Source organism: Denticeps clupeoides, chromosome 12 (genome assembly GCF_900700375.1).
Source record: "Denticeps clupeoides chromosome 12, fDenClu1.1, whole genome shotgun sequence".
Taxonomy (NCBI): Eukaryota; Metazoa; Chordata; class Actinopteri; order Clupeiformes; family Denticipitidae; genus Denticeps; species Denticeps clupeoides.
Window position 1 is genome coordinate 21,960,075 of NC_041718.1, and position 17,651 is coordinate 21,977,725.

The following is a 17,651-nucleotide window of genomic DNA, read 5'->3' on the forward strand; positions in this document are numbered from 1 at the left end:
CTCCATTGGTGCATCTCATTCGTATGTCTTTTTGCGTTGTGTGATAGCCTCTTAGCTTTACATGCCCTTTTTGTTAACTTTGGTGCGAGTTTGAGTTGTCCCCGCTGGACCGTCCCTTCCTTCAGGCTGTCCTGATGCTGGTTAGCTGTGCTGAGTCCGCCGTTTTATTCTACATGTTAGCTCACTGGATATAAAAGCACCGTTTGTACGCTTGGTTTGGTTGTGTGTGTGTGTGTGTGTAACGTTCTCCTCTCCACACCCTTGTCACGTTCCTTACACCCCTGGACTTGACAGGAACGTGACGACCATAATAATTTGCCTTGAACTCCAGTGAAATTAGTACAAATGTTACATGGCGAGAGGTATCAGTGTTTCAAATCTCTGCAAATACTTCCGTTTTTTTTCTCCGAATGTGAATCCTCCATAGAAATAAGAGCACATGCATAATAAACCAGGAGATCACGATGCCATAATCAGCACGCCGATCGGCTAAAAATGAGAATGAAGGGAAAAGCCGTACCTGCATGCAGGAGGAATAAAAAATAATAACAACAACTTGTATTTCTTCAAATTTACTGCTCAATGGACCCCAGAACAGCTCTAATAAAACACACAATTTAGTATGAACATTACCAAAATAATGGCGCTGCGCCGCGCCGGCATGGTGGCGGGTCGGAGCGTGAACAACCGTGATTTGCCACGCGTAATATCAATACCACGCCGCAGTCAGGGAGGCAAAATTACATTTTGATTTGTGGGGTCCCCGAAACGGAGCCCATAGCCCTCCCAACACATTTACAGAACCATTTGAGAGCCGCTGCAATTGTTCCACCAGCGAAACACAAATCAGCAGCGCAATTACGCTTCTTTATGATCCATAAAGTCTCCGGATTTTCACATTACAGCATGTTTTCTGGGTTTTTTTTTTTTTTTTTTTGGTCTGAGGAATTCTATTAGGGAATCGGGGGAGCGGGAATGTGGAGGTAATAAGGCCCAAGCTCGTATTAACATGCAGAAGAGACTGGCACCTTCCCATCATGCTTAGCCAGACAGAGGGCTCCTTTTACGTGAGACCATTTCGCTCATTTACATAAACTTTAGAAAAGAGTAAAAGCCGCTGACATGAAAAGCCCCGCCCCCATTCCCAGAAAAAACATGTTGAACAGGCGCGTCGTCGCCACGCATGGCTGAGGCCTCCAGCGCCAGAGACGCCGTGACAGATGGCACGGGCCTGGCAGCGAGACGTGGAGGGGGAAGCATATGGTCCGCCACAGCTGATCCATCAGGACAGGCGGTAAACGTCCGGACAAGATCCGCCTTCCCATCATGAAGAAATATCATCATATTCTGCATCAGAATTCACTTTTTGGAATAAAACTTTCATTAAAAACATGATGCGGTTGCCGCCGCAGGGTGGTATTGATCTTTCACACGTGACGGAGTAACGGATGTTAGATGTACAATACAGGAAGTGTGGGTTGGGGGTGGGGAGAAGCGTTCGTGGGGGTCACATCCCATCACCTTAAAAACAAGTGCAGATATCTGAGCCATCAGACAAAATAGAAGCAACCGGTCATGTGACTTCGAGATCAACTTTCATCAAATGTGAATATTCTGGACTTTATTCTATCTATCTTTGTTGGAAAGTTTAAATGTGCATCTGCTGGTTTGCTGCAGACGTTATCATCTCGCTGCACTTGTAGGAATGGGCTTATCGAGGACTTATTAATGCACGCATGCGTGAATAGACGCGTCAGGGCCGCCTTCAGAAGCCTGTTCTCAGACAGACCCGGTACAGAACGGTCATCCTGAGGAGAACCATACACCATAACAGTGGCCTGGAGTCCGCCGGACGCCTCATTTGTAACCTGTGGTAACCTTGTTATCGCCCCGAAACCAGACCAAGGTCCCAGCGTGGGGGACTCATCGGTCAAGCGTGGCTGTAGCTCGAGCGGACTTGCGGCTGGAGACGGTTATACTTCCTACCAGCAGTCGTCTAGTAAACTCACACGAGGCCCCAAACCTCACGAGTCCGTCAGGAACGAAAAGCGTGAATATTCATGCCACTGCGGCGTGAATATTAATACGCTCGACGGTTCACTTTCGGAATGAGGAGTGAGGAGGAGGAGGAGGAGAGCGAAGAAGATGGACTAGTCCTGCTGCCGGAAATACACGTCCAGCTCTCTGCTCGAACCTCCAGCACCATCAGCCGGGGGATCTTCACTGCTCCGATTCCACAGAAACCAGGTGATTCTCCAGCTCCACTTCAACCTGGATGGAGGTTCTGCAGCAGGCTCTCAGGCCCGCCGATTTCCGGAAGGAGGAAAACGCGGACCGGGTCCAACAAATACGCTGGAGGACGCACAACGTAAACTCGCACCATTCGTGCCGAATCCGAAACCTGCAGCCGGATCGGTTCCATGCATGCACAGCGGTTAGGATACGAATTTGTAGGAACGTACGTGACGACCGACGACCCCAACGCTTATTTATTTTATATATATTAACTTTTATTTTACAAAATGAAGAATGTAGAAATAGTTCCCTGCATGAAATGCACAAATTATTCACATGTAAATGCACAAACACTTTATTAATGGTGATTAAATGTGATTATTTTTCTCAACCCACTCCATAATCCAAATAAAATAAAAAAATCCACCTATATCCATAAACCAGACATGGAACAGAGATATAATATCTCATATCTCATAATAAACTACACAAAACAACCATTTAACTGGAATGCTGTTGGTGTTTCAGGAATTGTCCCATATCACATCTACTGATGCCGGACTGCCGCCATTTTAAACTCAGAAATTAAATACATTTAATACAAACTATATAAATAACACAATTCTGATTGTTCACTCGTGCTGGTTTGGTGAAGGTCAGATATAATTAAGGAACATAAAGGAAAATGATGAATATGATGAATATGATGAATATGAAAATGATGAAAGGTGAGGGGAGTAGAAAAAAAAACTTCTGCAGATATGGAAACATCACAAATCGTCACCAACAAAGTGACAAAAGATTTAGAGGAGCCAGAACTCTCATTACACCAGAGATTCGTGCTGCACTCGTTGAATATTCATATCTGCGAGATGAATTAATTCCGTCTCCAGTTAATTGCAGTGGCGCGAGGACGACTTTAAGCAGGCAGACAGAGAGGCACAGAGACATGAAGACAATGAGAGACAGGCAGAGAGACATGAAGAGACAGGCAGGCAGACAGAGAGGCAGAGAGACATGAAGAGACAGGCAGGCAGACAGAGAGGCAGAGAGACATGAAGAGACAGGCAGGCAGGCACAGAGACATGAAGACAATGAGAGACAGGCAGAGAGACATGAAGAGACAGGCAGGCAGACAGAGAGGCAGAGAGACATGAAGAGACAGGCAGGCAGACAGAGAGGCACAGAGACATGAAGAGACAGGCAGGCAGACAGAGAGGCAGAGAGACATGAAGAGACAGGCAGGCAGACAGAGAGGCAGAGAGACATGAAGAGACAGGCAGGCAGGCACAGAGACATGAAGACAATGAGAGACAGGCAGAGAGACATGAAGAGACAGGCAGGCAGACAGAGAGGCAGAGAGACATGAAGAGACTGGCAGGCAGACAGAGAGGCAGAGAGACATGAAGAGACTGGCAGGCAGACAGGCACAGAGACATGAAGACAATGAGAGACAGACAGGCAGGCACAGAGACATGAAGACAATGACAGACAGGCAGACAGAGAGGCAGAGAGACATGAAGAGACAGGCAGGCAGGAAGGCACAGAGACATGAAGACAATGAGAGACAGACAGGCAGAGAGACATGAAGAGACAGGCAGGCAGACAGAGAGGCAGAGAGACATGAAGAGACAGGCAGGCAGACAGAGAGGCACAGAGACATGAAGAGACAGGCAGGCAGGCAGGCACAGAGACATGAAGACAATGAGAGACAGGCAGAGAGACATGAAGAGACAGGCAGGCAGGCAGGCACAGAGACATGAAGACAATGAGAGACAGGCAGAGAGACATGATGAGACAGGCAGGCAGAGACACATGAAGACAATGAGAGATAAGCAGACAGGCAGAGGGACATGAAGACAGACAGACAGGCAGATGGCAGGAAAGTCAGGTGAAAAGGGAAGAATATGGATGTCCTAACAGATGGCGTGGTTATAAAAAGTCTATTTGCGACACTTCCTATAACTGTTTTTATAGAGTAAAATTTGACGAATTGACGAGTTCTGGGCTTAATTTTTTTTATACAAACATTCATGCAAAATAACAAAACACAGCTGACCGAACGCGAAACACCTCCCGGCTCCCATCCCTGGCATGACATTACTGTTCAAAACAGGGGAAAAGGATGATTGATCTTTAGAGGAAAACCCATCAGGATTTAGCCATCAGAAGCGCCAAAAATAACCAACTAAACAAACGACAGCGTGTCGACGGTCCCCATCTGGCCAAAATAATCATCTATATTCATCATACGTTCTGCTTTGGGCTCCAATGGAAGCTGCATATAAATGCTGGATTTGATAAGAGGCGGGGTTCTATTATCGATACGGTGATACGGCGCTCCCCCATCAGCTTCACGGCCCCTCGGATTGCTTTTCTCGGTTTCTTCTCCTCCACCTGCTCTCTCATGCGGAGTAAAAAATAAAAAAATCTAACAAATACCAGAGATCAAAAGGAACGAAATGTCGAGGTTTCAACTTCTTGATTTCATCGGATTTACCAGCATGAGGTCCTGAGGACGGCATCTGGAGCCTCGCTCGGGGACCCCGACTCCAGCACAGTGGCCCCCGAACTTCTCACCACCGCGCAACACGTTACAACTCATGAGACTAAAGGAGGCGATTCAATTTAAATATCCGCCCAGCAACTGGTCCTTTAATACATGAAATCGTACTTTATTTTTAAAGTAAAGTGAAGTGATTGTCACATGTGATACACAGCAGCACAGCACACGGTGCACACAGTGAAATTTGTCCTCTGCATTTAACCATCACCCTGAGTGAGCAGTGGGCAGCCATGACAGGCGCCGGGGGAGCAGTGTGTGGGGACGGTGCTTTTGCTCAGTGGCACCTACGGGGCCGCTTCCTTAACCGCTAGGCTACCACTGCCATTTTGATCCTTCTGAAAGAACCTCCGCATCGTATAGATTTATAATAAAGAATTTCAGGGTAAAACCCAGGAAGTTAGAAGGAGGAGGAGGAGGAAGAGGAGAAAGATGGGAAATAAAGGAGCGGGCACGGCTCCGGGAAGAGAATACGGCGCGTGGGCGCGTACTCACTCAGCCTCCGGGCGGCGGCGCGGGCCTCGGACGCCGTCTCGGCCACGAAGAAGCGCTGCACGGCCACGCCGCTCTCCTGCATCAGCTTCTTGCTCTGGTACTCCTGCAGGTTCAGCCATCGTCGGCAGCTCCACCCGGGCAGCTGCGGGGAGACGCCAGCGGCACAAGATGAGGAAACACACCATCATTAGTATTTTACCATTTCTCCGTAAACGCTGCCCGCTGATTCACTACCTTCATGTCCACTGAACCTGGACCTTCCAGATTCCCGATAATGTCTGATTTACCGCACAGCAATACTGAGAAGAACAGAGCAGCTTCACTCTCCAAAAGAAACGGTCAGGGAATAGGCCTAGTCCTGGACTAAAGGAGAACTTCAAATGAAGATCCGCATCCAAAAAGCCGTGACTTGGAACCTTAACTGCCTGGTGAAGACCACAAAAAAAACCTCCAATATAGACACGCGTGGTTCTCCTGACCTGCACCAGCAAGATGAGGAATCTCGACCACAAACGTTCAGCGATCTCCAGATCTCAATCGAGGCACCACCTCGAACTTACAGGACCTGCTGTTGCCTGCTGGGTGCCAGACGCCACAGCAGATACCGGTGTCTTGAATTGCAGGAACGTCACACCCTACATTTCTAGAACAACAAACAACATCCTCAGCAAGACCAGATCAATGCAGCCCCAGTTATTTTTGAGCCTTTAGACAGACGGGTCCTTCATGACCGACAGTGCAGACTGGAATTTCATCGATTGGTGTTCCTCCATCCATAATTCAGCCACACACAGATATGGCAGCATGCTATTGTGAGATGGCTGCCGAGGTCAAGATCTTATTACTTATTAAAAAGCACCAGAACAATGACGCACCACAAAAGCCATTATCTAAAACCAGCAGGTATTGGAGCTTCAAAAAGGCCAATCGGCGATTCTGTGTTTTCACATAATGTACTTCGCTTCTTGACTCGGGCGGAGGAGATTAGCAGCGACTCCAGCTGCCGCCGCTATTAGAAAGGCATCGGGCTTAATATCACGCATTGTCAGGTGGGCCCATTATCCCATTTCATTAGAGAAGAAAAAGCTAAAAGCTCACCCTGGACCTGCGAGTACAGTATGCCAGATGCAATTAGACACACACACAATGAAAGTGTGGCTGGATTACATACACACACACACACATTATATATATATATATATATTTTTTTTTTTTAAGAAAAAGAAGTGTTTATATTCTCCACATTAAATAGCTTCAGGTCATTGGGGCAATTTAAAATAATTTCTTCCCCCACGCTGCCCATCTGCCATTCCTAACAACTCCTGCATGTATAATGGTGCATAACCCACTACAGGCAGCCTGATAAATAATTCAACTTTATTCAAGTAGAGTAGAGAGTCGAAGGAGTTGATCAAACAGGAGACCTTTCTGGAGAAAGGCTTTAAAAAAAAAAAAAAAAGAATTCTGACAGCGGGACCGACGATGGGGCACTTAAAACGAGCGGGAGGGAAAAAAGGCAAAAAAGGTCGATGGCATCGGATTCGCAGGAGCAGGAGGCCGACAAGGCCGCGGCGTGACTTTCAAACGAAGCTTCCAGCGACTCCATCATTCATGAGTGTGGATGTAATACTGTCGACCAATAAAAACAAGACTAAATATGGTTTACAAGATAAAAACTGGACTAAAATGTCTTCATTTTCATTGACAAAAACGAGACGAGACGTGGTGCAATAATTATTATGCAGTATTTCTGTTTCCTGTGTCTCCTGTCCGGTCACACGAATAACGTCACTTCTGCAATACACATTCATGGCATTAATTCCATGTCAGGATACTTGTGTTATACGTTATTTGGTATAACGCTGACTAAAATAAGACTAAAATCTTCAGAATTTTAGTCGACTGAAACTTGATTAGACGAAAATGAGTCTGGACGTGACTAAAACCAATAACTAAAAAGACAGCTTGATGGAAAGACTGGAATAAAACTGAAATTAAAACACCAACCAAATACGACTATATGATGAAGTAAGCTGTGCGGGAGACAACATGGACGCTGGACCCAACAGCTCCCAGAAAAACATGATCCAAAGAATCTTCTCCCCACATTGCACCGTGGCTCTGTGGTACGGTTCTGATGTTCAACCTTCCCATCGTAGGAGTTTCTGGTGTTACGCTGTTTTAGCACGTCCTGACAGCTGCAGACCAGGAACCTGCCATGATCTTTGTCAAAGTATCTCAGATCCTCCAAGTCTCCACACCTCAAGATGTGCACTTGCTGCCAGGTGCCACTGTGATCTGATAATAAACGGTCATCGCTTCATCTGACCATAATGTCTCATCAGAATAAAGCCACAAAGAGGGACCATTTTAATACAAAGCCCAACATGCGAAGACATTTACTCCTCATCTTATTTCATCCCTGTCTGCTCTCATTACCAGACCCATCGTGCGGTGAAGAGGTGGCATTAAAAATGCCAGCTGATTACCTTCCACTAGTTAAAACAGAGTTACTCAAGTAATCTACATGACCGAGGGCTAAAGACCAATCATGGAGGATACTTAACAGCACGCCACCATGCAGCAGGACACAGAGACGTTAATGTGTCCGGACAAGCAGCGAGATGTCCAATACCAGCTTCAATAATACCCAGAAGCCCCTGCTGGATGCAGACAAGACAGCATCAGAAGGATGGCAGGAAGGGGGCTGGTCGTGTCTCACCTGGTCCTGACAGGAGAGACGCCACAGAGACGTCTCACTATTTAGCAGCACACAGATTCCTGCCTGATCTCCACGTTCCACATCTAGCATGGGGCAGTCAGGACCTGAAGCCAAAGGCTCTACACTTCCTAATATTTGCATCATGGTTTCCTTCCGTAATTAACACACAATCATCTTCATCAGCAAAAATTTCAGACACCGGACCACCTCTCGTCCAGGTGCTGGAGAAGCGGGACTACCGGAGACACCCGGACACCCACTTTACCCCACAAAGAAGCAGAAATCTTCTTAGCTACAGAAAACCTGGAAAAAGGAGGAGTACTACCATTTGGCAAACGTAGATCCAAACCAGACCTGCAGGGGACTTCAGGGATACTGGATATGGACCACTTTACCCCCATCTGACCACATGCGTGAAGAACTTAACCAGTAATAAAATGCACTTAAAGTCCATTATCTGCTGCTCTCGGGGTCCCACGAATGACTATCCAGTTCTCAGCCTGCAGTCCAGGAGCAGGATATGGTAGAGGGGGGTGGATGTGACGTTTCGCATAATAAAGATGTTCTGGCTTCATGGTTTAGCTCTCTTCAGGCTTTTTGAAGGTAACCTCTAAACACGTACGAGCTTTTTGTTCTTGAGATGTTCCGCTGTGGCTCTGCTCTGATGGACAAATTCGACTTACTGCACTTTTCTTCCCGTCTGGCATCCAGACCACGTCACCAAGAAAGGACGTGGACACAGGCCACCTCTGAACATGGTCCGAGTGGTCAGGTGTCAACCAACCGTGATGGAGGTTAAAGTGAGGCATGTTTCAACCCCACGGCACCAGCCAATAAACTAACAAACCTCGATAATTTAGTCTAGTCACTCGCTCACTCGAGGACTGGAATGGCTTCCGTAAAAGAAACGTGTTCCGAGATGAATGAGAACGGGCATTTCATCTGGAACTGGTCCTCAAAACCGCCACACGGCCTTATTATTACACCCTGCTGTCTGTATATAATAATACAAATCTATTAAATAATTGATTAAATAGACTATAACAATAAAATCCCACCAATCAGCTCCTTGGCTAATTAGCTGGTCTCCATTGGAAGCCCAGAGAGAGAGAGAGAGAGAGAGAGGAGATGTCAATACAGCCTTGACTGCTAAAAGGGTCCGTGAATTTTCCCCGACATATTCACGAGAAGCTCGTTCACGAATCTGCATCGACCAGCAGGAGACTCTTCTGGAACAGAAACTTTTTAAAAGCAGCAACGTCTCGGAAGTTCTTCCAAGGCATTCAGGAGTTGGTCCAGGTTTCTGGAACCAGCATGAGTGCTGATTTGAGCATCAGAGAGAAGCCATGGGTCTTCAGCGTCTGGCGAGGAGAATCATCTTCAACCAGGTTATGGAGCAAAAACTAGAAATAATTAAAAATCACATCCTGGAACTTTGAATACCATTACACAATACTCGACTATGAACCAGAAGACCCAGGTTCAAACCCCACTTACTACCATCGTGTCACTGAGCAGGACACTTAACCCTGAGTGTCCCCAGGGGGGGACTGTCCCTGTAACTACTGACTGTAAGTCGCTCTGGATAAGGACGTCTGGTAAATGCTGTAAACCACCATGGATGGAAGCATCTAGACAATTCAAGCCCCGCCTTCCTCGTCCCACTCCTTCATTTTGTACACATCAGCAACCACTTGACCCAACGCACTTCTCTTCATATTTGCATTTCATTAGAGACGAGAGATGCATTAAAAAGAGCGAACCTCTGAGATCCAGGAGCCGTGTGGAGAACCTCTGGGGACCAAATCCACACTGCAGCTCAAAGCTTAGCCCCAAACCTTAGAAATGACTCTTCCTAATTAGCACCTCCGAATGGCCTCCTGGTTAATTAACTGGGATATTCCTCAAGGGCCGGTTTTTATATTTAAAAATGAACACATTTCCATTCTGCTGATTGTTCATAATTGATTTGTTCTAATCGGGTTCGGGACCCGTGTTCCACATCCTAGGCCCACAGCTACAGATGGACTCGGTTTCTTCAATACGGAATACATGCTCATTTCTGGAAAATATTGGATCTCAATGATCTTAGCTGTAACACACCTGCCTATCACTTTACAAACCAAACCAAACCTGGAGATTCCATAAGGTTCCCTTCAGGATGGATGAAGGATCTATGGATAACAGTATGGAAGTGTTTGGCTGTATTGATTTATTGCCTCTTTGCAGCTGAATGAGCTTTTCATAAATCTGATTATTGATATTCCAGCTCCGGGTTCATGGGGAAATGGCAGCCATTACACCTGTGACTTATATTCATGTTGGAAAAGGAGAACTGTTCATATGTGAACAGAATGAGCAGAACTCTGGAGAAACGGGTCATGGGGGTCGGATGCATTTTGCCGATATGAACGTTAAAAAAACAAAAAACAAACACACAGTGACATTAATGCACCGTCTGTTAATAATAATAAAAAAAGCACTGGAATGACCAAGAGGCACAATCATCCATTAACATATTTCATAAAGATTCATGAAGAATGAGCACCAGACACAGGAGCACAAACACAAAACCGAATAAGAGTCATTTTAATTAGCGGCAAAAAAAACAAGCCAAGTGGCAAATGTCCCATACAAGAAAGGGAAGAGATGCGAGGACGCATCCGGCCGTGAGGTGAACGTTCAGAAGCTCCAGCCATTCCACTAATTAGCATGGCTAATGGGGGCAAATCACATCAGCCAGAGAAGATGGAGAAGAAGAGCGGCCGCTTCATTTATCCCTCTTTCCACCTTTTTATTTCATTTTCATTTCCAAAGACACGAAGTTGGCAGAAATGACGGTGGCGGCGGCGCCGGTACATTATTGAAAACCCCTAAACAGCTCTTATGAGCGACAGAGAGGACCATTAACCTCGGAGAGATGAAATTCAGGAGCTGCGCCGCGGTGTCCCTGGCGGGGAGGAAATGTAAATGCGGCGGCGCCGCAGACAGATGGGGACGGAGGCCGCCGTTTGAAGTGGCGGCGCCTCCGCCCCGCTTTTAAATATTCAAGCCTCGTGGCCCACCAACCTGCCCACCACGCGGAGGGACAAATCGTTCAGGCCTGTACCGCCGCACGATCCCACAAAGCTTCCAGTTTTTTTTTCTGTTTTGCTTTGGATTAGAGGAGGATTTCATACGAACTCGCATTAATTAGTCCGAATATTACAGTGAACATTGAAGTCGGTGTTTTCCCGTCATGAATGTTCTGGTCCCTGTAATCCTACTGAGACGCGCAAACAGGCTGGAATATTTCATACAAATCCGGGAAAATCTGCTTTTAAACAAGGGTGCATATTTCCCTTTTGGTCTTAAATACACACGACATGTTTCCTGATACCAAACACTGAATAACCACACACTCCTTAACACGTCTTCAGACGCTTCAACCAATAAGACACGTATGAACGGCGCATCATTAACCGATATTAATTAAAGGTAACGCGGATCCCAGAGAACACAGAGGGAAGCTCCAGAGACGCGTCTGGCCAGCAAGATGTAAAGCCGGCTTCAGAAGCATCTCCTCCCATCCAACAGCCTGGACCTTCAACACCGAGGCCTCAACAATCATAGCGCGGGGGTCGAAGTTAATCTCACAGTCGATGGACGATTCTGGATGGACGCATAATGGATTATTTCATAATGACTTGCTGGGTGGTTTTCTAATTAAAGAGCAGTGACGCTAGTGGCTGTGGCGGCCTGATCTAGGTACTGAGTTCGGCCTCGTCCACACGGACGCTCCAAATGAACGCCCACTGGAAACTGCACAGTATAAACTGTATAAATTTGTGAGAGCGTTACTGGTTTCGATAATACCGCCTACCGCAGAAATATCGTCACAATGACGTCACATGCGCGAAACCACGCCTACTTACAGCACAGAGCGCACAGCGGGGTTTAAAAAGCCCGAAATTCGCGTTTCCAAAAAAGAAGGCCTTAAATATGATGTATAATGACTAGTAAATGTCTTTTAATACTTCAGACCCAATAAATAAAGTAAAACAAGCCTTCAATCTGTCCGTAACCCGCCGGTCGCAGCGAACTTCCGGGTTTACAGGGCCTGATCCGGACCACGCCCCGGATTGGCTACTGACAGCGTGCATGGAAATGAGCTGGGGCGGAGCTAGCCGGTTTGGTGATCTGTACAAAAATAAAGTAATTATCTTGGAATCCTGGAGGGACTGCATGACAAAATATGAACGAGCGTCATATTATTTAAATATTTTTAATGTAAACTCTACAGCTGAATACAGAAAATCCTTATAGGCATGTCAGAAAGTCCACTTTCAGTAGAATAGTCCAGATCATTTTATCTTGTATATGGTTATGCTACATGCTGATGTATCTGAAAAAACGTTTATTATATAACTTCCTGCTGTAGCATATTTGCTATGGAATTAAAACAGTTACATATAAATTTACTTATCAAATTATATACAGATTAGTTATAGATTATTTAACACACACACTTATTTACATTTCATATTTGCACATATCACCGTACCCATATAAACACACCATAAGTGGTAATTTTAAATATATATATATTCATATATTTCGGTCCACGCTCACCTGATGGCACGAACGTCCGTGTGGATGAGGCCTTAACGCTCATCTCACTGACGTATTAAAAAATATCATGTGAAGTAATGTAGAAAATTCTGTGTTGTGTATTGTGTTGAATCAATAAATCAATGAACTGATCAATGCACATTATTGTGGCAGCAAACGGCAGGCAGCACAACTGTACCAACGTGCCTTGTAACGCGCATGAAGCATTTATGCATTTTTTAACATCATGTTTCATGTCAAAGCTTTCGTAATCGCCAGAGCTAGCCACAGGCTCACCGCCTCGGCTTCCGTGCGAGCCCGAATAAAACGAGAGATGAAACGCTGCATCTAGAAAACACATTACATGCAGCCACAAATACTGGCCCAGCGTCGCCTCTCAGAAAACTGATTTTATTTCATTTAACTGGTTTTTATTTCAGCTCAGTAACTAAGTCACTTTAAGCACCAGCACGTGTTCAGCAAGTTACGTTTCTTGTAGAATTGCGCTTCAAATAAAAACTTTGTTAACAAGATTGATATTTAATCATTTACAAGTCAACGTTTTCTATATGCAAAGCAATTTAAAAAGAACAGTAAAAAAAAGTTAGTCCAGAGCCCTACATATTCATAAACAATTGGTTTTCATAAACGAAGGGTGCTTAATCTCAATTACAAAAAAAAACGTATTTAAATTATTTGATTTGTTGTCTGCTGACTTGCAGCGATGGTCTTTGAAGAACATTTTAGCTAAAGACTGAATCCTGAAACAAATCAGCATAAAATGTTATATAATTCTGGATATTATTTAAAACTTCAATCAAGTGCCTGCAGTCAACAGATCATACAAACTCTGATTAGTCCACAAATGTCTTATCAACAGAAGGTCACGGCGTCAAGATAAACCAGATTAACCTTCAAACTATTGCCTCAGCTCGAGCGACCGAGTCAACAACAAAAAAAAAGGTCCAGCAGCTACGAACAAAGGTCTCCGTCCGGAGCAGATAAAGTTTAAGAAGGCCAAACGTGCAACGTGCACACGGTATCTCGGAAAGAAAGGAGAACAAGCTGATAAACGCGGAGTGAAGAGTGGTTTTAATCTGACGCCTGATATCAGGGTTAGGCCCGGCATGAAGAACTCGTCAATCTACGTCCAGATGACGGACAGAAAGTCATGATCGCGGGGTTCACCTTCTACATGGAACATGCAGCTCATTTCATTTACATTTACAGCATTTACCAGTCGCCCTTATCCAGTGCAACTAACAATCAGAAGTTACAGGGACAGTCCCCCCCTGGAGACACTCAGGGTTCAGTGTCTTGCTCAGGGACACGATGGTAGTAAGTGGGGGTTGAACCTGGGTCTTCTGGTTCATAGGCGAGTGTGTTACACTCTAGGCTACTACCACCCCTATTTCACCCCCACCTACAAGTACAGAAGGATGAAGACCTGGGTTCAAACCCCACTCACTACCATGGTGTCCCTGAGCAGGACTCCAGGGGGACTGTCCTCGTCTGGTAAAAGCTGGAAATGTAATACAGAATAGAGTAATAATGGATGAGAAATCACCCTGCTGAGGCGCTGAGGTACCTCAGGACCAGAAAGGTCCCACTGACACGCAGGGCTTTATGGGAAATAACGGCTGTAATCCCGCCTCTACCGACACGCAGGTACCTCGTTCTGGTTGAGAAACAGGCGCCTGGATCCTCTCGCCGCAGCCTGACAAGCCATGGATGCCGCCATGATGATCCCGGAAGTGAGCGGTGACGTGGCGCGCGTGCGACGCCTCCTTGTACGCTGATAGGAGGACGCCTGCGGAAGTGGGCGTGGCGCCTCTGCGCGCCACGTGTTCAGGATGCAACTACAACAAATAATCTTAAATAAAGCATGTCTATATATATACTGTATGAGTTTTAAAATATAATCTTTATAACCATTTCTCCCTGCTGTATCTTTATATTCAGAAATGCAACGTAACATTACAAGAATGATGATTCTTATAAAATATACATAATTGTTGGTAATGACTGTGGTGGGAAAGACGTTTTTATAGTTTTATGTTGGTATGAAGTGTGACAAAAAATATATATATTTTAAAAACTGTAAAATCACACAATACGTTTACTAGTTTACTTTCCAAATAATAGAAGAGCTAAATCTCGGGATATTAATGTTCCACAAATTTAACCTGGTGGTTAGAGTTTACAGCAAATGATTAATTGATAATCATTTGCCATTTTTTGCCACCGTCAGGTGCACCAGAGTTAATATTTAACAGCACCGTGCATCCTTGGAGGCGGATCTCAGTCACGATCCATGACACAGGCAGTCGTTCAGCTCTTCACCGCACAACTGAGCACTATCGTGGTCAAAAAACAAGTACATTCAAGATGGACTGCATCATTCTCTCTTTCAGAATGATTAATGCACCGCTCCGCACGCTGCCTCGGTAATTGAATGCTGCCTTTGTTTCAGGATTCCATTTGTGCGTTCTCTAAAGTGCTGCAGAACAGCGTACTCAGACGTGACCTTGTTCCGCAGGCTCGGCCGGATACTCTGTGTGAGAGGGATGAGTGGGTGGGATGTGGGCATCAGCGAATCAGTAAATATTTCCCTCTCATCCAGTCCTTCCATGCCCCCTTACACTGACAGCTTCAAAGGGCAGAGAGGGCAAAGTGATCATGAAATAAGTGATTATGACGGAGTGTGGGAGACAGATCAGCCGCCAAACATCGGTGAGACAGCAGTGGGTGGAGGAGCGTCAAAATCACACAATCATTATAGCCAAGTATTCTGTTGAAAGTCGATATGCATTGTGTGTTGGTTTTGAAGTAAATCGACTGTAAAATGGCCTCCTGTGACAGGAATACAGCATTAAATGAATTAATTAAAGTGATTGTCACATGTGATACACAGCACACGGTGCACACAGTGAAATTTGTCCTCTGCATTTAACCCATCACCCTGAGTGAGCAGTGGGCACCATGACAGGCGCAGTGTGTGGGGACGGTGCTTTGCTTAGTGGCACCTTGGCGGATCGAAATTCGAACCGGCAACCTTCTGATTACAGGGCCGCTTCCTTAACCGCTAGACCACTGCCCATGGAATTCCCGCGTCACCCTAAATCATTAAAGTTTTGCACGTTTGACAATCTGAACCCACCAGATGTCATGATCCGGTCCGAAACTCCGGGATCCAGACCGGAGTTTCACATTAGTCCTGTGTAATGTTTCCTAATCGTGTTCACCTGTGTCGAATGTATAAAGCTGCCCTGTTTCTTTTCTCGTCATCTCTTTTCATTGTCTCCGTTTACCTGCCTCGTCATGCCACCGTGGTTGTGACACCAGAACTGTGGCTGTAGTCCAGAATGAATGAGTGAATAGGGATTTTTTTTTTTTTTAATCGTGTGCTTTAAAGGTGAGTTTTCTACCTGTTAGGTGACTAACATCTACTCCATACATGGAGTAGATGTTTATCTGTTTTTGTCCATATTTAATGCTGGTATGCAGCGGTGAAGCAGAGTTTAGCATCATGAACTAGTCAACTCTGGACAGGCTCTTAGTGAGACGGTCCCCTGCAGCCAGGGAGCCTCATCACTTCGGCAGTCTGGGCCGCAGCGCGTCCTTCCCGGCCGGCCAGAGAGATTAACCTCACCTCCCCAGACTCCAGCACGGCGGCCGATCCGCGGCTGCAGTGCCGGTCCAGGTCGCCGCTGATGGGTTGGCAGCCTGGAGGAGCCAGTCTCATTAGCGGCGCGCGGTAGCATCGCGTAGCGTCGGGTCGGGCCCCTAATCTCGCCGCCTCTCCCGCTGTCTCCTGCCTGGTCCCACGGGCCTCCCTCCCTCTCTTCACCCTGCGAACCGGGTTCGGGGCTCGGGACGGACCACAGAAGCCCCGTCTCCGAGCCTCTTATCCCCATCAAAGCCACGCGTGTTCCGTGTTCACGTACGAACCTCCGTGGCATCAGGAGGAATTTCATTCACTGCTGAGTCAACAGCCTGGAAATCTAGCAGCTTAGATGCATGAGGAGCAAACTTGCTGCCTGGTGGGAAAATTACGGCTGAAGAAAGAAGCTATTAAGGCCCCATGATACTGAATATGTCATCAAAGCGCACGCAGCTACGCAGTCTGAGGCGTGAAAAGTAACTCTTCTCGGCTATTTAACTGCTCTGGCGCTGCAGTGAGAACCCGAGCGGAACCCCGAGGTGACCCTGCATCATCAGCAGTAATCTTCTGACACGACTCCTGTCCCTCCAATATTTCACCTGGTGCCTTCCGATATGCATGCACAGCTGTGAACCGCAAAAAGGAAACTCCTGACTCTCCTAGAACCGTAATCCGGCCCGTTTCATTGCACTTTCCTGCATGGTATTCGAGGTTAGCGTGATGGAGAGAGAGGCGCTGTAATAATGAGGCTGTGAAGATTGGGCCAAACACCTTCTCGGCCTCTGATGCCATGTGACAGTGGTGACAGTGACATTTTCATTCCTTTTTTTATTTGCTGCAATTCAGAGGCGAAATGCATTTAATTTTATACACGGTTAACATATTATAACATGTTGTAACCTGATTGGTCCGAACGTTATAATCATTGTGGAAGATGACCAGCAGAAAAGTCCATAGCTGAGATCCAACATTGTAAACAGTGTGAGCTCACGAGCTCCAGGTTGAGGTTCCGTTATTAAGATTATTATTCCCATTCCACGTAGTTCCAGGGCAAAGAAGACGAATGCCCAGGCTGCACAAGTCCACTGCATCCCAGTCAATGAAGGAGCCACAGCAAGCAGGTCATGGTGGATCATGGGACGTGCTGCTAGGCGAGGGGTCACGTGATCACAAACACAGAAACAACGTAATAATAATAATATACAGTACAGACTGAAATACGCATCTCTTCTTTCTCTCAGAACACTATTGTCATGAACCTGACTTTGTGGGTGTCACGCCGTTGAGGTGGCGGGGGAGGGAAGTGCAGAGGCGGGACATGCTGGGAAAAGGGGTTTTATTATCAGACGATTAAGAACACAACAGTGAAACAGCGGGGAGAA

At 46.1% G+C, this 17,651-nt stretch overlaps 1 protein-coding gene across 1 annotated transcript in view; it reads right to left on the reverse strand.

Moving 5' to 3' along the window:
* The window catches only part of suclg2 (succinate-CoA ligase GDP-forming subunit beta), a 41,771-nt gene extending 27,417 nt beyond the window's left edge, over positions 1-14,354 (reverse strand). The window contains exons 1-2 of the mRNA XM_028998276.1: positions 14,278-14,354; positions 5,294-5,435 (exon numbers count right to left, since the gene is read on the reverse strand). Coding sequence (XP_028854109.1) covers positions 5,294-5,435; positions 14,278-14,346 — 211 coding nt within the window. The 5' untranslated portion in view covers positions 14,347-14,354. The remainder of the gene's footprint in view (positions 1-5,293; positions 5,436-14,277) is intronic.
* Positions 14,355-17,651: the final 3,297 nt, after the last annotated feature.